Source organism: Pholcus phalangioides, unplaced genomic scaffold (assembly GCF_987345545.1).
Source record: "Pholcus phalangioides strain wild (caught in Gottingen) unplaced genomic scaffold, Ppha-v1.0 ptg000008l_1, whole genome shotgun sequence".
Lineage (NCBI taxonomy): Eukaryota > Metazoa > Arthropoda > Arachnida > Araneae > Pholcidae > Pholcus > Pholcus phalangioides.
Window position 1 is genome coordinate 39,403,569 of NW_028301601.1, and position 25,401 is coordinate 39,428,969.

Below are 25,401 nucleotides of genomic sequence, written 5' to 3' on the forward strand. Positions count from 1 at the left end.
ACTGATGAGTTAGCAGCTTCACGCAGGCAACTTCGCAAACTAGAGCGGCGTTCTATTAAGAGCAAGGGTGATGATAGAGTACAGGCGAGGAAGGAGTTAAGAAAATTCAGAACAGGACATATTAAGGCCGTAAACAAGGCAAAAACGACTAGTTGGATTGCCTTCTGCACAGAGGAAAGCCACCCATTTGGACAAGCATACAAGGATCTATGTTCAAAACGAAGCCTCTACCACCCACACAGGTAATGATGTCCAACGGTCCACATACTAGTGCGAAGATGCTGGAAGCGGCCCAAGCACAATTGGAGGAGATTTTTCCGAACCTCCCGGATAATATAAATTTGACTCCATACACGCCATCTATAATTATGACGGATCCACCATTCACCTATACGGAGATCAATCAAATAGTCAGAAGACTGAACAATAAACGAGCTCAGGGTATTGATAACACATAAATATTCCTCTTTTGAAAACCCTAGTCGCAGCCCATGGTCATGTTATCACAGATATCTTCAATAGTTTAGTCAAGTTGTCGGTGTTCCCAACGTGTTTCAAACGTGGTCTTGCTTTTCCTGAAGAAAGATAGGGATCCAGGGGTGCTGCAGTCGTATCGCCCCATCTGTTTACTCTCTACAATGGGTAAAGTCCTAGAAAAATTGGTGGTGCAATAGATCACCTACTATCTAGAGAAGGCAGACTGGCTTAGCCCAAGGCAGTTCGGATTTCGTACAGGTGGCTCGGCAGAAAAAGCAGTAGCATCACTGATGTAGGAGATCACGACTAGACATCGACGAGGTCAAGTAACGGTCATAGTTTCCATAGACATTCGCGGTGCTTTTGATTCGGTCCGCCACGAGATAATAATATACTATACGAAAATTACCGATTCCTCACAATCTCATTTGTATAGTGGAGAACATGCTAAAAGATCGAACGGCTGTGATGCCAACTGATGGAGGAAACGCGGAAAAGCATCACGCCATGGGCTGTCCTCAAGGCTCATGCAGCGGTCCACTACTATGGTCTATCGTGCTCGACTCACTGTTGAAAAAAGAATTGGGGGCCGGATGTTTATGTCCAAGCTTTCGCCGATGATCTGGTCTTTGTGATCTCGGCGAGAACCCCCAACGACATTGGCAGCACTGCGGATGCCGCGTTTGACGAACTGTCGAAATGTATAGAAGATCATCGTCTCAGCATGGAGGTGAGTAAACTAAATTACTAAGGCTACACCCCAAGAAAAAGCGTCTCTGCATAAGAATCAATGGTGTTCGACTGCAAATATCTAAATGCATGAAATATCTTGGAGTGCATCAGTTCAAATTCACGACGCATGTGGCGAAACAAACTGATAAGGTTCAAGACACCATGCAAAAATTGAGACGCATTGCAGGTCCAAAGTGGGGTATACGCCAAAAATTTAGGAACGTTATGTACAGATCGGTTGTACAACGGCAAATTTCATACGCAAGAGCCATCTGGTATAAAAACCCAACACAGAGACTCCGTAAATTACTAGATGTTGCCCAACGTCCGTTCTTATTGTATATATAACTGGTGCATACAGAACTACGGCCAATGATGTTCTCTATACTGCTACGGGAAACCCTCCGCTCAGCCTATGTGTTGAATGTGACGCTCGTCGATCTACGATCCTGCATTTGGGTAAGGAGGTTTGGATGGACGGAATTCTTATAACACCTGATGCCTACGAAGGGAACAATAGGAGTTGGCTTCATCATCCCGGCGTAGACTTGTTCCAGAATCAAGTTCCGCTGCCTGGTGCTGAACAATGCTCATCGGATGAAGTGGATAATATATTCACGGAGAGCTCAAAAACAGAGACATCCACGGCCTATGCATACGTAGTTATGAATGCGGAAGGATCTGTCGAAGAGGCTTGGAGTCGACGGTTACGTCAATGGAACAGCATCTTTCAGGCGGAGGTTCTGGCCATATTAGCTGCAGTAGAATGGGCGATTAAGCAAAATCAGCAGACGACGATATATACTGACAGCGCGTCTACTATAAATGCGATTCGTGAACACCGCACTCCACATGAAAATACTCGGCGAATACGCAAGCATTTATACAACCATCCGTCTATCAGTATCAAATGGGTCAAAGGCCATGCAGGAATAGCGGGGAATGACATTGCGGACAGATTGGCCAAAGATGCTCTTAATCTCTCGACGGAAGAACAACTTTTGCTACCACGCAGTCACATCAAACAAGTGCTAAAAAGTGACCTGTTACAAAAGTGGCAACTGCTGTGGGACAAGAATGCACATGGAGATGCCAAATGTAATGATAACAAATTTTACTATCGTACTCCGATATATTGATACAATACATGTATGAATTATTATGTATATCATATGGTATGTTTTATCATGTTTTATAGCATGGTTATTATGCATAATAGCCAATAAAAGCTACAATTTTTTATTAGTTATTAAATTAACCAATGATGCTTGGGTACTATGCATAGGGTCATATACTGAAGCTAATAAACCAAATCTTTTCTGATTACATTTCTTGTTAAGCTGAAATGTTTCACAATGTTTTACAAAATTGTGAACGTCAATAATGATGTTAGGCCAGTAGTAGATGGGGCTGATTAAATTTAACATTTTCTGAACGTCTGGATGGCCGAATCATTCATGCGCATTTTCGAGAAGTGTTTTTCTTAATGAAAAGGGGACTATATACAATTTTATTGAAAACCTTCCTCTTATAAATTATCACATCATTGATGTTATGATATTTTTTATTATCGATATTATCCAGCTTCTGTGGGTCTTGATGACTTCCAAATCCAGAAGGTGAGTGGCCTCTTTTACGACATGACAAATTGCATTACGAGATAACATGTCAGCTTCGATGTTGGTGGTGGTGCCTGGTTTATATTTAATGGTACAATCATACAAGGGCGTTGTGGGGGGGGGGGGGGACTTGGGGTCTGGTCCCCCCCCCCGAAATGTGAGAAAATGACCGAAAAAAGGGAAAAAGATGGCCAAATCCATTGTTCTGTCACTTTGGTCCCCCCCCCCCCGAAATGAAAGTGGTCCCCCCTCGAACGAAATTTCTGGCTACGCCCCTGCAATCATACATACTGCCGCTGTGGTGGTCGAGTGGTCATAGTGACGGACTCGCATCGCGGGGACCCGGGTTCGAGCCCCACCGTCGCCACAGTGGTGGTCGGCTGAAGTTGGTTTTCTGTGGTTCCCAACTTCGAGGCGCAAATGCGAGCCGATCTCCCCGTTCAAAAGTCTCGCCACAGAGAGCAACAGTCCTACAAACAGTACAAATATTCAGTCACTACGCATCACTCACTTCACTTCTGAGATATAGATGGCAGCACTGAAAAAACATACACAACACTTGATACGCACTCAGACTGTTAGGTACACACAATTACACTTCCGGCACAACTCACTAGGTAGAAAATTGCCTATGGCGATAGACCTGAGTTGTGCTCGGTTAAAAAAAAAAAAAAAAATCATACATACTTAATTTCAAGGCAGCATGATCAGTATGTGTTGTGAAATTTTTGCCATGTAAATAGTGATGGAATTTATCTAAAGCGTCAACAATAGCCAAACATTCCAATTCCATGATGGCATAGTTTCTTTCATTGTCTAGAATGTTCTAGAATGAAATGCAATTGGATGCAGATTGCCATCAGGTGTTTCTTGCTTTAGTAGCGCACCAACAGCATCTTGAGAAGCGTCAACAATTAAATGGCATGAATATACAGTAGTATCCTAAAAAGTCAATATTGGCCTGTGCAAAAATACATTTTGATTTTTTTAATTTTAATTGTTCCTCCTCACAAATTTTGAACAGAATTTTAAGGTGGCTGAAATGTTCTTCTACTGAGGAAGAAAATATGATTATGTCATCAAAGTAATTTATGGCAAAATTAATTTTATGTTTAGCCAAAATTCTTCGAATGGTGCGTTGGAAAATGCTTGGTGCATTCTTCCATCCAAAAGGTAATCTACACCACTCATATAGACCTGAATTTGTAGTGAATGCCAATTTTTCAGTATCATCAGGTTGTATTGGAATGTGCCAGTAACCCGATGCTAAATCAAAAGTGAAGAATATCTTTGCACAGCTCAATTTGTCAAGCAAGGAATAAATTCGAGGCAAAGGTTCAGCATCTGATTTTCTTATTGCGTTTAACTTTCTGAAGTCGACACAAAAACGCGTTTTACCTTCCCCACGTTTGTGTGCTAATGTGACAGGTGCAGAATATGGACTACAGCTTCCTTTTATAATATTGTGTTTAAGAAGTTCACTTATCTCAGAACTGATCTCTTGCTCATCTATTATAGACACTTTATATGGTCGTAGTGAGACTGGAATGCCAGAGGTCAAGAACACTCGCTGGGGTTTCATTCTCACTCACCGAATGCATTTTCGTGGACTGTATGTTTGTTTTCAATAGCTAACTAGTTCTCACCAGAGACAGAGGATCGAGTCATATAAGTTCGCACCACTATGGAGTAACAGTAATACCTATTTAATTCCTTAAAAACAGCTTAGAAACAATCAATAAGATGGGCGAACGTAGGCCCCGTAAAGTACGTGCGTGTCTCTCAAGGAGAGAACCCAAACTTGACTTGTTGAGGAGCGAGCTGTAGAGAAAGTGGAAAAGACCGACCCCCCCCCCCCCGCTGGAGAGGTCGATCCCCCCTACTCTCTCCCAAAGCGCCTCCCTGCGGCGAATCACAAATGCATGGATGCTTATACGCACGGGCTTTAACATCTCGCCCGGCCTTGAAAAATTCCATTATTTCAACATATTAATCAAATTACGTATCACATTGCTCTTGCTAATGCTAAGTGGTGACGGTAGCGCATCTAACTCCGTATGAATGAGACGTAGTTGTAGATACGATATCTTTAATTATGATGCTATATAGAAGATATTATTTACATAGTACATATATTAAGAGAGATAAAGACGACGTTGGTGCATCTCGTGTGAGAGCTGGAGCTGAACTGATGTTCACACACACATGGCCCTTCGGACCCTCCGAAGGGGCATCCGGTCACGTGATCATCTCGTGTTTCAGTACAGAATGTTCTGAGATTCTTTCACGTGACCAGAGCGTGCTTGTTAAGAGAGAGCCAATGTACAAAGTAAAGTAATAATAATAATACATATAAGAATATATGTTGAGGCTCTACACCCTAAATAGCGTTCGAACGGCAACTGTAGCATGAAAATCACCGGCGGTAGATAGGCTAAAAGTGAGGACAATCAATAAGGACAGAGAAGCAGCATAAAATAAAGCATTTTATTGTGTTTCACAAATTTTCCACATGACCTTGTGGAGGACTAATCAGGCTGGGATCTCAGCCGAAGAAACGGTGTGACGAATGAAACGAACATTAATGCTCTGGTGCACGGCAAGGTCCTTTTTACTTTTTTCTTGCCTAGCTCCGGGGATTTTCGTGCTACAGGTGCCATTTCAACGCTATTTAGTGTTTTTCAGTATGGAGATCGCATTCCAATACAAAAAACTTGATGTTGCCATTTGATATTTTCGAAATTTTCTCACTGTAAACGTAACTGTTAGAGTGACACTGTTGTTTTCCATATCATTCTTGAGCGCATACCTCAAAATACCTTATGCCAAAATTTCATTCAGTTTCTGTGAATGGTATGATAGTTAGGGGCCCATATGTCGGGATAGTTTTTTTATAATTACCCCGTACATACATTGAGTTCATGTTCTTTGCCTTTCTCTCTCCACTGGAAAACGTTGAAATCACGTTCCCGGAAAAATCGCTACAAGTTTGTTGAAATTCTAAGAACATGTTTAGAGTATTGAGTAGGAAATTAGTGTCGACCAGCAATTCTCAACCTTTTCTGATTCATGGAGAACTTTTTAGTATATAATTTCTACAACGGAGTCCCGTACGCTGTTTTTTTTTTTTCATTTGGTCAAAAAATTTACTGATTCACTTTACTTTAATCGAGTGAACGTGGAGCTCCCTCACCCAGTGCACCTGGAGCACTGGTTGAGAACCGCTGGTATAGACAGTACATAGATGAAGTTTTTTTTCTAAAAGATTTTTGATGTGTTTGTGGGGAAGACAGGATTTTTCTGCCCCAGCGACTGCATAATGATTTATAGTAGTATATAACTTATGATTTTATAGTGGTTTTCCAGTTTCCGACAGAAATTTGTTACCCTTTACATTTTGCAGTCCAGGGCAAAGGCGTGGGCATGAAAAAACATTGAGAGAGCTGAAAGTTGCCAGTCGTCCCTCGACGACTCGAACCCGTATGCAGAAGGATGCAGTGCCCCGCATTATTTATTAATTCTTGTCATGGCTAGACACGTTTTTTTGGAGCTACGTAGGCCTACTTCGCGGGTAAATGTTGTGCGCTTATTTCCTTCTGATGTTCATCACACGTATGTGCAGTGTAATGAGCGTTTATTATTTCATTTGAAGCTGATTGTTTTCGGCAGGGATGCACTTGGGATGGATATGGTTGGATATAACAAATTGTTAACTTACGAACTGCTGGTCACGGAACATCTGACTCGTTGTGTTTCAGGGATGAATTCACGTAAAGGCCCCAATATATGCCAGGGGCAGGTGATAATGCTGAGTGCAAGAAACGCGTCACACTCGTGGATATTTAAACTATTGCTACTCTTAGCAGGTGTTGAGTCGAACCCAGGTCCTCGTCCGCATACGGCGCAACAAACTAAAAAAGGCAAGAACGAAACAGAAAATGGAGATGAAGCAACGCTGGCCAATATTTTCAAGCCTCGCAAAAACTTGGTCAGATCACCGTCCGAATCTGATATGCAGAGTAAGCGACTAAAGGCGATTTCTCTAACCCGGCCGAGTTCTGAGGGTGCAAGTTACCGATTTGATGATGCAGCTAAAACATCAGAACTGCTGCTTGAAGTAAAATCACTTATTATGCAAAACGGATCCGCAATTCATGAGCTCAGCTGCAAGGTTGATAAATTCGAATCCCGGTTAATAGAATTGGATGAAAAAATGACTGTCGCTACGCAAGACAGAAAAACTCTGAAAGCGGAAAACGCCGCCTTGAAATCACAGATCAACTCTCTTAGTAGCCGCCTTGATGTTGCCGAAAACTATTCTCGCAAAAACAATCTAATTGTAGACGGGCTGAAAATATACTCAAATAGCCCCACTGATGCATGCATCTCGGTTTTTAGGGAATACATCGATAAAAGCCTAAACATAAACAACGCCGATTCCATTCCAATTGACACTGCCCACCCACTTCAAAGAAGCAACCAAAACAGTGGGCCACTGATCGTAAAGCTGGTATGTCGTGAGGATAGAAACCGTATCTTACGAGCTTTTCGCGATCTAAGAAAAAATGAAGCATCGGCAGGTAGAGATGACAACAAACAAAAAATATCAATCACAGAGGACTATTGCTTCAACACAAGAATAATCCGTCGGCAGCTCATCCAAGCCATGAGGACGGCGATCCAGGAGGGCAAGCAGGTGCAACTGAAGACGAATACGCTCCGAATCGAAAACACTTGGTTCACGTACATGATCTCGTGTCGTCTTGTGGAACTCAAAAGTGTAACTAATCAAACCCGGAACGCAGAGCGAAGAACAGTGGGTCCGAACTCGATTCCGTCATCTTGTGACAGTGTTACACCGGAATCACCTCATCGTCCGCCACACGAACTCACACCTGGACTTCTCGATACAAATTATAAAAATTTTTTGTTTTGGAATATATGTGGTCTTGACTCTAAACTATCTAACATGGAATTTGTCAACCGTCTTACCAGGTACAATTTTTTTGCATTATGTGAAACATGGGTGTATAGAGAATTCTCCCCCCCCCCCGGATTATGGACAAAATTCAATTTAATCACTGTTAAAGCTAAAAAGTCGAAACACGGCCGCCTCTACGGAGGTCTACTGATGGCTCTTAATAAGAGTCTGGGGTCCCCAGAGATTTTATTCAAAAATGATTTTTCAATTTTTGTTAAATTAAGTAACAATAATCTTCTACATAAAACTTTAATAATTGGTTTAGTATATATTTCACCGTATAGCAATAATGACAACCACTTTTCAGATATACTGGTTTTTTGTGAGGATATATCTTTATCAGAAGCTGATCTTTTGGTGGGGGGGAGACCTAAATGCAAGATGCGGATCTCAGATATCTTGGTCTACTACCGTGAGACAACCAGGTATCAGGAGGTGCCAAGATGAAAAAATTAATAAGCGAGGTAGAATACTAATTAATAGTTGCTTACGAAACAACTGGATACTGTGTAACGGAAATTTTCATGGGGATAGGGAAGGAAGTGTGACATATTCGTCTGGGAACGGATATAGCGTTATCGACTTCGTATTCGCACGTGAAGAATTTGCCCGTAACGAAATTGCCGACTTCGAAGTACTAGACTGGATAGAATCGGATCACTTTCCTCTACAGCTCAGTATGCTAAAAGGCGATAGTATAAAGACGACATGTAACACAAATGGAGTTAAGAAATTCCGTTGGATCCCGACGAAGGCCCTACAATTCAAATTGAAACTAAATAATGACAATTATACTACTAATACGACTCCGTCGACATTCTAAACGAAAACATAACACAAACATTTGGTTGTTGTGCCGCGGAATGTGGCCTGATAGTTAGGAAAAAACCTCGCTCGTAGTTACGGGCTAAATTGTTCGATATCGATTGCATTATGGCTAGACGAGCCCTCCATAGAGAAATCCGCCATTTTAGAAAAAACCACAATTATACAGCGCTACAAGAGACCAACAATCAATTTAAAAATATTTGTAGATCCAAAAAAATAGCCTTCTATCGAAATCTACGAGAAAAATTATCCTTCACCAAAGGCAAAGAATTCTGGACGTTGATCAATAGTTTCCGAAAATTTAAAAATATAAGAGCGAATATAACCACGGATCAATGGTACAATCATTTCAAGGCAATTTTCTCGCGTGAAAAAGTTGAAACTATTTCACATACACTAACCGTTTACCAATATGACCCTTCCCTAGACGCGAATATATCTAACATAGAACTGAAGAATGCTATCCGTAACTTAAAACCAAATAAATCACCGGGCAGTGATGGGTTACTGAATGAATTTCTGATCAATTCCTCTGATATAATCTTGGAAAAAATTCTGCTGCTCTTTAACAATGTGATCTCATCTGGTGCGTGTCCAGCCGTATGAAGCGAAGTGATCGTCGCACCTATTTTCAAGATAGGGGATAGGGACCTCCCTGCTAATTACAGACCTGTATCACTTTTAAATCTAATGGAACGGATCTTTTCTTCAGTTTTTGCCAAGAGATTGGAACAATGGGCTGACCGGAGAGAAATATTACCAGAAAACCAAAATGCTTTCAGGAAAGGAAGGAGATGTCTCGATCACATCTTCACCTTAAACGCTCTTATACAATTACACAATCGCCGCAAAAAAGGAAAACTATATACATGTTTTATTGATCTGTCCCAGGCATTCGATTCTGTAGACCGCTCTCTGCTATGGAGCAAACTCCATGAACTGGGATTAAGTACCAAAATTCTGACAATTTTCCGCAATCTCTTTGGCAATGCCAAAGCCAGGATAAGAACAACAGAAGGACTAACAAATCACATTAGTATAACTAACGGAGTGTTACAGGGAGATCCATGTTCCCCATTTATTTTCGCCTTATTCCTAGCAGACCTCTGGATGACACCTTCAACTCTGAATTTACTGGTGTTTCCATTGATCACACAAATCAATTGCATAGCCTCATTTACGAGGATGATATAGTACTTTTTTCAGAACATTCAATATCTCTTCAGAAAAAAATCGATAGACTCGCGACATATTTCGATAAACATAAGCTACTTGTAAATCTCAATAAAACAAAAATTCAGATCTTTAGAAAGGGCGGAAAAATAGCTAATGGCGATCGCTTCACATGGAAGGGACAGAATATAGAAATTGTAAACGAATACAACTATCTGGGTACAATTTTTTCCACCACCGGAACATTTCGGAAAAACAGTAATCGCACTATAGCTAAGGCCAAAACTGGTACCGGAAAAGTTATCCAAATCTTGAGCAAATCCGGTAATGCATCTATACCCACAGCCTTCAAACTCTTTGATTCCATAGTGAGCTCCGTCATGACTTACGCCTTTCCAATCTGGGCCCTAGATTACTTTCTAGATATTGAACAGGCGCAGAATAATTTTTTGCGCAAAAAAAAAATTTTGCGCAACTTCCAGATATTGCCCCGGATACATATTAAAACTAGAATCGGCCAGACGCCCGATATCGATAGCAATCCTTAAACACACCCTGTTTTTTTGACATAAGTTACTACTCATGCCCAATAATCGTCTTCCTAAAATCTGTTATAACGCTCTAATTCGACGCCCCCCTATAAACAATAGCCGCAATTGGGCCTACAGAATTCTAAAATTTCTTCAAACACTCGGACTTTCATATATTTGGGACCTCCAAATTGCACCAGACTCACTTAAGAAACATTTCTCACTGGTTGTCTCGAGATATGTAGACATTACTATCCAAGACGATCTATTTTCAGTTTATCGTTCAACAAATTATTCGTACTACAATCAACTCTTCCGGAATCTGACGATGGAAAACTATCTTTGCTGTAATGCTCTATTTTCATGGAAACGATTGATTTTCCAACTGCGGTCTGGGGGAAAATTCCTGCGCACCTCTAACGGATATGTGATACTTGATCCGGAAAAAAAACTTCCCTAATTGTAGCAATGCGTCAAATCAAATTTTAGATTTATTCCATATGCTTATGGAATGTCCGTTATTCAGTTTACAACGTGCTGCATATTTAAATTCCTGTTTTAAACCCAACACTAACCGACAAAATCTTCTATCCTCTATAACAAAGTTCTCCGAGCTTCAAATCCGAAATCTGTACTTTTTTTGCAATGACACGATAAAATTACTAAACCTTTTAAATTGAACTGTTCTGTATTGCTGATACGATGTTGACCTATGTTTTGTATTCGTGCCAACCATTCGCACGGGTTTGGCCCCATAAGCGAAATTAAATGATTGATTATTAATTAATTAGGGAAGGGGGTTCTCAGCCCCCCAACACAAAATTTATTCGGGGAGGGGGGGGGGTGTTGAAATAGCCCCCCGCCATGTTCTGGTGCCTATATCCCATGGCACCCATGGCAGTACGTTTCTTATTAAAAGCTATTCAGGGACAATTAAAAAGATGAAATTTAAAGGGTGAAATTTGTGCCCCTTCTGATACTACGCCCGGGAAACCGGACCCCCGCTCCCCTCCTAGTTGCAGCACTGTTCGTTCGTCAGAAAGAAGTTCTCTTGCACATAGTGTAGTTTTCCATGCAAAAAGCGCAATGGGATGGGCGGAAATTTGCCAAATATCTCGTAGTCCCAGTAAAATTTTGAAAAATTAAAAAATGACGGGGGAATTAATCCGTAAAATGCTACCACAACAATCGTCAAACTTTTAAATTAGGATAGACTGGGTTAAGCACAATGGGAATCGAAAAGAAGAGAAAACGCCAAAAGTGGAAAAAAAATCCTAAGCACTCCCTCCAAACCAAATGAGTGATGATAATGAACCCTCAGAAGTTTTTTTTCCCGAAGAGAGCGAGGAGGAAAAAAAATTAACCAATCTCTCCCCAAATAGCGTTTGATTTTACCTCGCGGTAAAAACAAACCGGATTGAAAGAGTCGCGTACCTCGTGGAGTTGCCTCTTTCTCCTCGTTGTCTCGCTGCCCCCATTAGCTGCAGAACACAGTACATTTGTTTTCGACGCTCGCTCGTTCCTCTTCGCTCACATCCCCAGTATGCGTGCGGCCCGAGTGGCGCAGTGGTAAAGATGCTCGTCTTCCACTATGAAGGTTACCATCAAGGTCCATGGGTTCGAATCCGGACATAGAACATCAGACGCAAGTTCTACCTATCGAGACTAGGGCGACCACCGATTAATAGAGCTTTCATTTCCCACCCAATTCCACTGGTTGCAAATTGCCATATGGCGATATATGACCGGAGTTGGTGTGCGGTGAAGTAGTAGTATGTGTTCGGCCGTAGAATTGAGTTAAGTTTAGAAAGTAGCTCAACTTTTGCTGCTTTACTCCTTTTTATTGCTCTTAACCCATTAGCTGCCACGATCCCCATTTGGGGATTTACGTTTGCAACTTTTTGTGCATATATATATTTTATCCGGCCAAAATTTGAAAAAAAAAATAAAAATTGGCAGTTAATGGGTTAATATCGTCAATAAGCTAAGCAATCTTCGTTGTCTATGGTCTCTTCCCTAATTTCCTCAGGGTTTGTCTGTGACGCTGTCTCAGACATTGCACCTCCAAATAGCCTTTTCAATCACTATAAATACAATATGGAAGGCGCTTTTGTTTACTAGTGTCCTGTTATCCCCCTCTCCGTATTTTATATGGTCAAAGCAATGTCCCGCACGTTTTTGTCACGTTCTGGTCAGCGGTACTTTTCAAACTTATTGGCCTATTTCTGATCGACCAAACACTTGTCCCGCAAAATGCATCAAAAATAAGGTAAATACCTTCAAGTTGGTTGCACATAATCAGTTCAACAAATGGCCTACCCCTTTCTCTTTCTTTACTGTTTAAATTACCATCAACGTCACTAAACGCCCAGCAACCACTTCTCTCCAGTGGCAATCCGCCACCTACAACAGCAGCGAAATATAGTTCCACCACCCAGACGAGAAAAATGACGATTTCTCAAAATTTTACACTCACATACCCGATTTCTGTTGACAGACATTCAATTCAATACTTTACACGTAAAGAAATCACAGAATTAGCACTAATAACCTACAAAATTTCAAAAAAGTAAATTTTTTACGAGCTACGAAAAAACGTGGCTGTAAACATAGTGATCCGCGGATAGATGACTCCGCTAAAAAACTTAGGCCAACCACCACTATACCAACAGGGTTCAAACCTGGGGCTGTACTATCTCTTCATGCTTATCAGGAATCCGATCCGTATCCCCGCCGATTATGACAATATAAGCATGAAAGGGAAATTTCCGTACTAGCGGCATTCTCCCTCCGAAAACAAGCATCGTATTTCTCCGAATATTCGGATGACGATAAGGATAAGGGAGACCCACTTCTTAAGCATCGGATGATCGTATTCTCTACTCGCCATCGCAAGTGGAAAATACGAAAAATGAAAAATTTATTTCTTGGATTCGGAAATTTATTACGATGACTTAAGTGGTGTTTTTCCTTGAAAGAAAATTGCAATTTCATCGGATTTTTACAATTGATTGGACGGATTCAATTGGAAATCCAAGTGTAGTATACAGTGAAACCTCGCTACAACGATACTCGATATAACGATAATTCCCTCTAAAGCTATATTTTTTCGAGATATTTTTTCACGGTATATTTCTCGATGATATAATTATATTATTCTAAAATTATATATATATATATAAAATAAATGAAGCAAAGTAATAATCACCCACGTCCATCAAAATAGGCAATGGAGGACAATACATTATTATTCCAATGCGATTTTGGTAGTTCCTTATGAAGTACGGCTTAAAAAGAACTTCAGTAAATTAATAAGAATGCTGAAATATCCTTCTGAATAATATTTACACGCTGAAAAATATATTTTAATTATAGAAATAACTCTTCATATACTCTTATTTCCCATCCTCCCCATTAAAAAAAATAAAAAAAAGTATCTAGCCGATACCCCGCTAACACCTTCCATTTTTGACATTAAAGATTGTGGAAAGAAAACAACAAAAGGTTCTGCACGTGCATTAAAAATGAATTGCGTTGCCACCGTCGCTGAACAAAAAATTCAGTAAATGTATAGTAGTAGTTGTATACCCCAAGCTTAATTTTGATTGGTCAGTGGTCGATCGGCCAAAGGAAAAAATCGTTTTTCCCTGTGTAGAAAGCGATTTCTTTGATTTTCCCTCTTTCATGTCACGTGACGTTAAGGAGTGACCCTACGAATAATTTCTTGGTATCGTTTTTCGGATTATTCTTAACGTCATGCTTATGAACGGATGCTTATAATTCGGATCGGATGAGAATAAGCATGAGCAGGTAGTACAGTTCCTGGATTCTCATGATGAGAGTCCAGCACAGTGGCACTTTGAACTCACGGTCAGACATCCCGACTGAATTTAAGAGAATATGTACAAATATTCATGACGAGGGGTTTTCAAACTTTTTGCTGGCTAATTGAGCTTCCAAAATTTCCATGTGCCTCCTTATGGCACATTTTTTTATCAACTTAGTGCTCAAAGAATGAGTCTCATTATTGGGTAACATTAGAAATTATGAAGAAATTCTCACTTCCCCCCATTCCAAATAAAAAAATTCATGTAAAACGCAAACAATCGAAAAACATTTATCTTTCCAATTATTGGAAAGAAATTTTTAATCCTATTTTTTTTATGAATTCCAATTAATAATTTCTTTTAATGTACATAACCTTTATTTGGAAAAATGAAGATTTTATTGTGGAAGTGATGGAAAAAAAATTAATTCAAGAGATCACCAAGTCACATTCAAAGCAACATTGCCTATTTATTATGAGTAAATGCAATGAATCATGAAGATAAATCCCAAGTATCAATATAATTTACATAGCAAATCCTTCCTTTGATGGAAATCTCACTCCCTAGAAAAGAAATAAACATACATGAGTTCTCACAGAATAGAAAAAAAAATTAAACACATACTTGCACACCAATCAAATAACTGATAAACAAGGCATGAATAAAACCTTGGGGAACTGAATTATTTTTCCATACATGCAGTGTCAAAGTTCTATGCTTATTAGAATGGCATTGGATAAAGTAATTAAGGCATTGATTACTAATTTCTATTTTATATGTCTTTAACAGTAGAAAGATGAACACGAGGGAAAAAATTCAACTTTGTGTGACCAATTACAAACTTTCGATACAATAAAAAATAGAAAAAACAAATTAAGATTGCAAAAGAGAGTGAAACTTCTCAAATTTAAATACCAAAAATTAAGAAAAATGGTGAAATAAATGAAATCTTGGACGGAGAAAATGGAAACCTATATAATTAATGTGCTTTTTCATTATTTTTGTCAGTAGTTGGGTAATAACAGTGTAACATGATGATTTATGTGTTATTGAATATTATCAATATGTATAACCGAATATTATCAATATGTATAACTAAATATTATCAATATGTATAACTGAATATTATAAATATGTATAACTGAATATTATCAATATGTATAACTGAATATTATCAATATGTATAACTGAATATTATCAATATGTATAACTGAATATTATTTGCTCGATTTGTTGAAAGCTGTTTAACCATTAGTTTAATCCGTTAGTAAGTTTAGGCCGAACTATGAACAAAGTCACTTTTTTTGAGAGAGAGAGAGAGTAAAGGTTCATTTGTATGAATAAACTACATAACAAAAAACAACACAACACATGAACTACACACAAACTGTATACAAGGGTGTGATCTCCCAAGCAGTGCCGTCTTAACGCATGGGCCCACCCGGGCACGGCCCGGGGGCCTCACAAAAATGAGATTCGGTTGAAATTTTCTAGAATTTAAAAGGTAGGGCCTCAGAAAAACCACTTGGCCCGGGGACCCACGATACTCTTAAGACGGCCCTGCTCCCAAGGGATCCATGGTCCCCAAGAGTCCGTCCAGGGCAGATCCATGAAAAGAACACCAAAATTGTTTTCTCGTGGCAAACACATCGATTAATATATACACATATACATATTGCCCCATGGTTTTTATGTATGTGTTTATTGGTCTGTCTTAAAACTTTATATACTATTTATGATATTGGTATTTTCCACATATGTTTTAATCAGTTTTATATTTTCTTATGCATTTTTCATTTTTTATGTGTAAATCCAAGGTATTATAAATTTTTGGTCCAAATAGATAAATTGTTTTTTATTATAGTTTTACGAGGAAGAATTATTTGAAATTGGGTCCCGTTATTTCTGATATTTCTTTGAATTTGTCTTATTTTGAACCAATCTGTATTTCTGAAAAGAAAGAGTAATAGTCTATAAACATAGGTTTTACAACCATTTGATCTGTAGTCGTTTATTTGGATATTTGGCCTGATTATATTTAAGCTTTTGTTTATTTTTTTGTTGAGTAATTGGATATTACAGTCATAATCACCTCCCCATACACAAATTCCATAATAAATGGTGGACAGGATCCAAGCATTGTAAATAGTTGTGAAAAAGTTTTCTGATATATTTCGGAGATTATACATTCTTATATTATAATATTTTATTCTATTGTTGATAATTTTTATATGATTTTTCCATTTCAAATCTTATTGTTTTGAAATTTGGAATCCGAGGTCCATTTACATGTCTGTACATATATAGATCAACTTTTAAATTTCAAGAATTTCTTTGCTTTTCATGATGTTCCATAAACGGATCATTCGCACTTGGAGAGAGTTGAACGCGGAAACTGGTATCACCTATATTCTGATGATTATTTATTTCTGGAGTACAGTTACCGTACAAAATTTTCTACTATAAATTCGAATTCACAATACATATGGGTTTTTTCAACACAAAATGTGTGCAGAAAAACCAACTCTTTTTTCCTAATATCTGTGATAAAGAAAAAAAACGTTGTAGATGGACCCGTTGTTACAGTGGTAGTATTTATACAGCGTCTTTTTTTGGTAAATCACTCACCATCCTTGCATCGCGCACACAATGTAATGGTCATCAGATGATCTGGCATCTTTTTTCAGTTGACGACCTGGCCCTGGATGAAATGTTAACCCTTGCTCCATTCGTAGAAGGTTCATTGTCACTTCTCTTTGGAATTCCAAATGTAAAATACGATCCACTTCTACAACTCTGAATTATCCAACATGCTATAATGGTCATATGGCAAATCTATTTCCAATCCACAGCTATGGTTTTGATCAGGTTCTTGAGAGTTTTTTCATCTCATGCAGTAGTTTTTTTTTTTTTTTTAGTTTTATTTTACGGATCTCAAAATCTTGCCTTTTCTTGAAATTTTCACATAATTGTTGAACTTACGTTTTGCTCCTGTTTTCTGCCTTACATCTTCTGAAGAACACATCCTTGTTGCTGCAAAATATATCTTCTTCCATTCCACATCCATCAGCTGGAACTGTTGTTACTAGATCATTTTTAACAATAACCTTTTCATCCGTGATGTTCCCATTAACAGGTATGTCCTCTAATTCGGGAAATTCGAAAGTTTCTATATATATCCTACAGCTTCTCATAATGTCAGATATCTTTTGACATGGTTATACGCAGCTGAATATAACAAGACTATGCTGAAGAAATTATGCTGCTTCCCTCTGGGCTTTCTATTTCTATGAGAGCTCAGATAAGAGCCGTTTATAAACTAATATTTACAAGTTATTTAAGAAATGATCCAAAACCCGTCACTTCCAGGATCCTTCCGTCTCAGTGCAATGGCGTTATTTTTTTCCCTGTTCCGATGCCGAATGTAGGCGATTTAAGTACCAAAAATAAGAGAATACACACAAGAAAAAAACACGTATACAAGGTTTCATTATCACAGTTTTTTTTTATTGTTTCAGATAACAATATATATATATATATATATATATATATATATATATATATATATATATATTAGTAGCCGTAGGGTTGCGTCGAGAAATCAGGCAGAAGAACCCTCTTGTCGTATACAAGGCTGTACTTTTTCTCCTCCACCCGTTTTCTTTTCACCTCTTTCGCGATTTTATATTCGTCTCGAACGATAACCTTCGTAGTGAAATCCATGAACTGGACTAGAACTTTCATTGAGTCGTAGTTGAGGACTTCTGAATACTTCAAGTTGAGCGTGAACCCCCGAATTTTACAGAATGTCTTTCCATCCGACCTCCTATAGGCGTAGTGTTTGGCTCCACCTGTTGCAATAAAATTAATGAGACTCCACTTGAATTTGAAAAAAATAAAAAAATATTTTTGACTGAAAAAAAATACTTTTGTTGATAAATAATAATTAATAAATTCACAAATAATAAGAATAAATTGAAAGAAAAAAAAAAGTATTACCTGATGCAAATTCGGTAATCGTATGACCATCAAGTTTGTCCGTAAATTGACCCAAGAAATCTCCCAACGGTAGATCAATGGTCCCGTTTAGATGATTCTGAAATTAAAGAAAAAAAATCATAAAAAACTATAACCAAAAATTAAAAAATATATATGTGTGTATCATCATATTTTTGCAACATGATAGAAATTTACGTGTCCGTGTCAAAATAGAGCAAGGCATTGCCTAGTTTTCCCATCTCGGAATGCAGTTTTAAGCGAGCCCATGTTGTCGTGAAGGCAGCCAGAAAAACGTTGGTCCGATCAGTCTGTTGTATGAAATCCGTTTTGTAGGGCCATTTTATTGCAGCTATGTTGTCACTTGGCAGATACAAATAATAATTTGTTTTTTAAGTTTGATGAAATCAAATGTATGTTAAAAATTTTTATTTTATGAAGAATAGTATCACATAACATTTACCTCTATTGCAGTATCGTTCATCATCTTGTAGAAATCGGAGGATTTCTACAGCACGTATGACAGTTGTGTTTTGTTCTCTTGCATACCCCAGCGACCCCAGAAGCTGAAAATAGTGATCATTGAGTATATATGAACGTTTAGTATATACGACCATTAAAAATAATGGATAAATCATTATAGATGGTTTTGAAATTTTTTTTTTTACCTATTCAGACAGTTTCGCCACTTGATTTCGACTTGGATTGATTTGGATATTTCCAGGCTCCAATTGTACGCCTTCAACCTGTTCATACTGCTTCACGTACGAGTCCTCATTTGTGACGCAGTTTGATGGCTATCTAGAGGACTCTTGCTTGATGTTGAGGAAAGCATTGATGTACGGAGCAAAAAGACCCTCTCGAGATTGTTTTTTATAGATCATTTCGACCAATCCTGATTAGAAAACAAAAATAATCGTGGAAAACATTAAAAATAATTATGGATTAGAAAAAAAAATACCTCGTATCTTTTTCGCCACGTAACCTTTCTCAACAGCTTTCTCCAGTAACCCATGCCCCTATAATGCACCTTTTCTCGTCACTATGGTGGCATTGTCTCGAGCGTGTTTCAACACACGAACGACACAGGGTCAATTTTCCACCGGATCTATAAAAATGAAATGTATTAGTATCTATTGTATTGATGGAAAAACGAATAATAAGAAAAAAATTTTATGAAAAAAAGATGTATGTTATACCTGTATTGGAGAACGGGTAGATATAAGCCCCCTTGGTGGTAGAACTTTGTACTTGATAAAGCCAAAATAGGATTTCAGCTCTCCAAAGTTTTCGGTGATGACTTTGGGATATCCAACCGGATATCTGGAATGAAAAAATATAATCAATGATAAACATTTCGTACGCAATACATTAACATTTTTAAATAAATAATTTTAAAGTACTCACTTGCAGTATTTGTTGACCCACGGGTACAAAGACGTGAAGTCAATGTATTTTGCGGTGCTTTGATAGAAGAGCTTGATTGCATTGGTTCTTCCACCATAGAATGCGTCTCTAGGTTCTAGCCTGTTGACATAGTGGAAATTCACCAAGAAATTTCTTAGACCCACGTCCATTTTCTTCAGTGCGTTGAAGTCATGCTCTCACATGACTGTAAGCCTGTAATCGCCTTGACGGATCTTGCTCTAAGGTGGTCTTGTGGAGTTCCCACATGTAACCCTGAGAAAGATATGGTGAACCCCAACACCCAAAGCACTGCGGAATCCTGAAAAACCCATGAAAATAAATTTGCGAAAATTTTTTGAAATACGGAGCATAAAAGTAATAAAATTAATTTTAAAAAAATAATAATCGATGACATTTACCATGAAACAGAAACACGGTGTTTGTGTCCTCACAAAACCCGTCCACGCTGAGTCCGAGAATGCGCTTCTCGCCCGTTCCGTTTCTGGAATGGTGGATGTTGTTTTTCAGTCCTAGGTATGACAGCCATTCATTACTTAGGCGGCTGCTATTGGTATTGTTGACGTAACCGTTAATGTGCACCATCCCAATTGACCCTTCGTCAATGTATTTCGACCTATACGTTGCCATACAGGCTGAGGCTATGGTGAGGTATTGGAATGGGTCGACACCCGTTAATTCCAGGAACTCCTTACGAAACTGCAAGCAGCATCGTCGAAGAATATCAACGTCCGACCTAAAAATTAAGAGAATACATTATAGCGTAGGGGGGAAAATAACAAAACAATAAGTGAAATGTCATGGCTGAAAAAAAAAAAAAAAAACTTACCTGCAGTATTCATACATTTCGTGTTCCGCTCTTTCTTTGTTCGTACCAGCTGTCGAATTTCATTTTCATGTCAAAAGTGAAAGTTTCTGGATTGTAGAACGTTTTATCTGGAAGGGGTCCATTGTAATCCTGGTTTTCCGGTCGGTTGAAGAAATGGGAAAAGAACCCTTTCTTCAGCTCTTCCAAACCGAAAGTCTTTGGTAGTTTGGATAAAGCCATCGGCAGGAAGTTAAGAATGTCGATAATTTGAATGTTGAGAGTGTCCAGCCGCAAAGCTATTATTTTCGATCCGCACGGCACAACAGAAGGTTTCACTCCTTGCTCCAGGAGGTATCTATAAAGTAAAATATTTTTTATTAACGCATATGATATTTATGTATGAATAAAAATTTTCAAAATGTTGAAAAAAAAAAACAAACTTAAGCAAAAATTGACCATTGAACCCATTCATGTTGTGTGCGATGATAGTGAATCCCTTATGTTCCTTTCGAAAGAGCCAGGCGCAGAATTCATTGATGGCATTATAGCCTCGAAAGACGAACTCTGCTTCGTCCGAGTATTGTGCCATGGCATAGTTGACAATGTGCTCCCCCGTTGACTGATCCGTGTCGAAATCGAAGAAGATAAGCTTTTCCGATGGAGACTTTGGATTCTTCTTCTTTAGGAAGCACATATGATGTTTGCCGAGATGGAAAACTTGACAATTATTACAATACTTTTCGCCACAAACATGCTTACCTCGAGGTCGCTCTTTAGATACAAGAAATTTTTTGCATGTCGGGCACTCTTAGAATTGCTGACAGTAGCTATTATTTTTGCCTCCAAGGCAAAAGCAGTCAGCAGATCTGCATTTTCTATTACAGTCATCACAGAAATGTGGATTAGTGGCGATGCAATACTCATTGAAACAAGTGTTACAGTGTACTGAACACTTATGATTCTGAATGTTGTTGTAGGCCTTGTCGCAGTCCGGACAATAGAAACTTGATCCACGGAATCCTTTAGTTGGTGTCATGAGATCGTAGTGGTCATTGTGAAAAAGTAAAAATATCTTCTTGTCCTTCCTAGTGGTCTTGAATACAAGCTGTAAAATATATAAATGTGGTAGATTTATTAGCACTATATGTGTACTTTTAGCGTAAACATTAGTAAAATCTATAGTCATTCAGTAGTAAAATCAATACCTTATAAAACTCTTCTGATGACTTGACAAATATTTGTGCTTCTAGAACTTCTGCAAATCTAGAGATAGCATCAAAACCACAAGGACCTAAAGGAATTTTGACTTTTTGATATAGATCCAAAGCCATCTTCTTCTGTAGGTTTATCCTTGAGTCTCTTATACTCGAAAGTTTAGTATGTTTCTCAAGGAATGCATTTCCTACGACGATCGCTCGAGTGCAACACAGCCCAACCTCAGGTATACATACATATGACTGATTTCTTTGCCAATCTATCGGTTACGATGTTGGCAATCTTACACCTGCCACCCCCGCTCCACTCTTGGTAGTTTGACGGTGATGACATCAAATCGCAGAGAAGAATCGTTCAGTGGTATAGAATTTTTGCTCTGCAGCACTTTCATTATAACAGCTAATAGCGATTCTATTGTGAGCGAGGCCACAGGAACAAGTGATGTAGAGGTAGGTCGATCTAAGTTGTCAGATGTCATGACGATTTTGAAAAAAAAAGTGATAATAATAAAAGTTTCTTAAATAATTGCTCATATGTATAGTTATACGTGTATTTTTATATCTAGTAAATATTTACTCAATTCTGTCATCTGCGTGTAGTCCTCGTGTTGTCTCGTCTATTAGCTGCATTAACAAGCCTCTCAAAAAAACCACGGCTGATATTAATGAAACTGATGAATATGACAAGTGTTCTGTCTTTATTCGGGCAGTATACGTACCCTGGTTCGCATTGAATCGGAGGTTTTTCTTGCGGGACAGTTCACGCAATTCATATGGTTTTTTTGTCCTAGAGAACAAAGCGAAAATGTGGTATCACAGCAGATAGCACTAAATCATAATACATAAAGAGAAATACAATAATTCAAAAAAAAAAAAAAAAAAACTTACGGAATCATCTATCGACGTCCCCTCTCCCGATTCTGCTTCAGAGCTTCCTATAACACAGATATAAATAATAATTAAATGAATTAGATAATATTATTTTTTTGGAAAAAAAATTAAAATACATTGGATCCTAAAATATTTTCGTAATACCTTTTCCCCCCTCCTCCCAATCGATATGATCAGACAATCGATTGTTATCAAAATCTCAGATTCCACGTCAAAACTATCCTGTAGGCAAAAAAAAAAAAAATTAATCTAATTTTCATACTCCTAAGATAAAACACACAGAAAAAAATTTCGTCGTTAGATTAGCTAAAATCATAAGTAATAACGCACATGTTGCTCTTCCATCTTGGTCGGTGTCTCACTTAGGCGCTGTAGGATTAAGAGAAGATGCTAGTTCGGATGTGATAAAGCGAATGGGATCCTTTGATGATGCAAATAGTATCGCGTTACTGACGTTCGGCAAAAATCGTGCATTCAAACAACTGTTATTGGTTGAAAACTTAGCCCCCGCCAACCACAGGTGAGGAAAGAGTGACAAAAATAAACATCTTGTCTATCTAAACATCTTGTGCGATACTATTTGCATCATCAAAGGGTCTCATTCGCTTTATCACATCCGAACTAGCATCCTCTCTTAATCCTACAGCGCCTAAGCGAGACACCGGCCAAGACGGAAGAGCAACATGTGCGTTATTACTTATGATTTTAGCTAATCTAACGACGAAATTTTTTTCTGTGTGTTTTATCTTAGGGGTATGAAAATTAGATTAGATTTTTTTTTTTTTGCCTACAGGATAGTTTTGACGTGGAATCTGAGATTTTGATAACAATCCATTTTCTGATCATATCGATTGGGAGGAGGGGGAAAAGGTATTACGAAAATATTTTAGGATCCAATGTATTTTAATTTTTTTTCCAAAAAAATAATATTATCTAATTCATTTAATTATTATTTATATCTGTGTTATAGGAAGCTCTGAAGCAGAATCGGGAGAGGGGACGTCGATAGATGATTCCGTAAGTTTTTTTTTTTTTTTTTTTTGAATTATTGTATTTCTCTTTATGTATTATGATTTAGTGCTATCTGCTGTGATACCACATTTTCGCTTTGTTCTCTAGGACAAAAAAACCATATGAATTGCGTGAACTGTCCCGCAAGAAAAACCTCCGATTCAATGCGAACCAGGGTACGTATACTTCCCGAATAAAGACAGAACACTTGTCATATTCATCAGTTTCATTAATATCAGCCGTGGTTTTTTTGAGAGGCTTGTTAATGCAGCTAATAGACGAGACAACACGAGGACTACACGCAGATGACAGAATTGAGTAAATATTTACTAGATATAAAAATACACGTATAACTATACATATGAGCAATTATTTAAGAAACTTTTATTATTATCACTTTTTTTTTCAAAATCGTCATGACATCTGACAACTTAGATCGACCTACCTCTACATCACTTGTTCCTGTGGCCTCGCTCACAATAGAATCGCTATTAGCTGTTATAATGAAAGTGCTGCAGAGCAAAAATTCTATACAACTGAACGATTCTTCTCTGCGATTTGATGTCATCACCGTCAAACTACCAAGAGGGGGGCGGGGGTGGCAGGTGTAAGATAGCCAACATCGCAACTGATAGATTGGCAAAGAAATCAGTCATATGTATACCTGAGGACGGGCTGTGTTGCGCTCGAGCGATCGTCGTAGGAAATGCATTCCTTGAGAAACATACTAAACTTTCGAGTATAAGAGACTCAAGGATAAACCTACAGAAGAAGATGGCTTTGGATCTATATCAAAAAGTCAAAATTCCTTTAGGTCCTTGTGGTTTTGATTCTGAAAATCCTGTGAAGTATCACCCCATTTATGGAGATTCGGGGGAGACGTCTACGAGTGAATGTGTAGTCACCGATATCTCCCCTCCATTTGCTATCTCTAGATTTGCAGAAGTTCTAGAAGCACAAATATTTGTCAAGTCATCAGAAGAGTTTTATAAGGTATTGATTTTACTACTAAATGACTATAGATTTTACTAATGTTTACGCTAAAAGTACACATATAGTGCTAATAAATCTACCACATTTATATATTTTACAGCTTGTATTCAAGACCACTAGGAAGGACAAGAAGATATTTTTACTTTTTCACAATGACCACTACGATCTCATGACACCAACTAAAGGATTCCGTGGATCAAGTTTCTATTGTCCGGACTGCGACAAGGCCTACAACAACATTCAGAACCATAAGTGTTCAGTACACTGTAACACTTGTTTGCAAAAAATTTCTTGCATCTAAAGAGCGACCTCGAGGTAAGCATGTTTGTGGCGAAAAGTATTGTAAGTATTGTAATAATTGTCAAGTTTTCCATCTCGGCAAACATCATATGTGCTTCCTAAAGAAGAAGAATCCGAAGTCTCCATCGGAAAAGCTTATCTTCTTCGATTTCGACACGGATCAGTCAACGGGGGAGCACATTGTCAACTATGCCATGGCACAATACTCGGACGAAGCAGAGTTCGTCTTTCGAGGCTATAATGCCATCAATGAATTCTGCGCCTGGCTCTTTCGAAAGGAACATAAGGGATTCACTATCATCGCACACAACATGAATGGGTTCAATGGTCAATTTTTGCTTAAGTTTGTTTTTTTTTTTTCAACATCTTGAAAATTTTTATTCATACATAAATATCATATGCGTTAATAAAAAATATTTTACTTTATAGATACCTCCTGGAGCAAGGAGTGAAACCTTCTGTTGTGCCGTGCGGATCGAAAATAATAGCTTTGCGGCTGGACACTCTCAACATTCAAATTATCGACATTCTTAACTTCCTGCCGATGGCTTTACCCAAACTGCCAAAGACTTTCGGTTTGGAAGAGCTGAAGAAAG

At 38.3% G+C, this 25,401-nt stretch overlaps 3 protein-coding genes across 3 annotated transcripts in view; all 3 read right to left on the reverse strand.

The window, feature by feature from the left end:
* Positions 1-14,611: 14,611 nt before the first annotated feature.
* The window catches only part of LOC149084281 (dolichyl-diphosphooligosaccharide--protein glycosyltransferase subunit 4), an 89,650-nt gene continuing 78,860 nt past the window's right edge, over positions 14,612-25,401 (reverse strand). Inside the window, exon 3 of the mRNA XM_089234655.1 lies at positions 14,612-14,730. The gene's annotated coding sequence lies outside the window, so the exon portion shown is untranslated. The remainder of the gene's footprint in view (positions 14,731-25,401) is intronic.
* On the reverse strand, positions 17,741-22,563 carry LOC149084282 (uncharacterized). The gene is made up of 10 exons (XM_089235293.1): positions 22,499-22,563; positions 22,188-22,397; positions 20,418-20,751; positions 19,990-20,324; positions 19,571-19,889; positions 19,363-19,486; positions 18,832-19,271; positions 18,627-18,729; positions 18,167-18,263; positions 17,741-18,018 (listed from the first exon to the last, which is right to left on the reverse strand). Exons 8-10 carry the CDS (start codon positions 18,648-18,650, stop codon positions 17,741-17,743), a joined length of 399 nt encoding a protein of 132 aa, XP_089091419.1. The 5' UTR covers positions 18,651-18,729; positions 18,832-19,271; positions 19,363-19,486; positions 19,571-19,889; positions 19,990-20,324; positions 20,418-20,751; positions 22,188-22,397; positions 22,499-22,563.
* Positions 20,767-21,766, reverse strand: LOC149084283 (uncharacterized). Its single transcript, XM_089234654.1, has 2 exons — positions 21,602-21,766; positions 20,767-21,501 (listed from the first exon to the last, which is right to left on the reverse strand). The coding sequence occupies exons 1-2, from the start codon at positions 21,725-21,727 to the stop codon at positions 21,205-21,207; spliced, it is 423 nt and encodes a 140-aa protein (XP_089090780.1). The 5' UTR covers positions 21,728-21,766; the 3' UTR covers positions 20,767-21,204.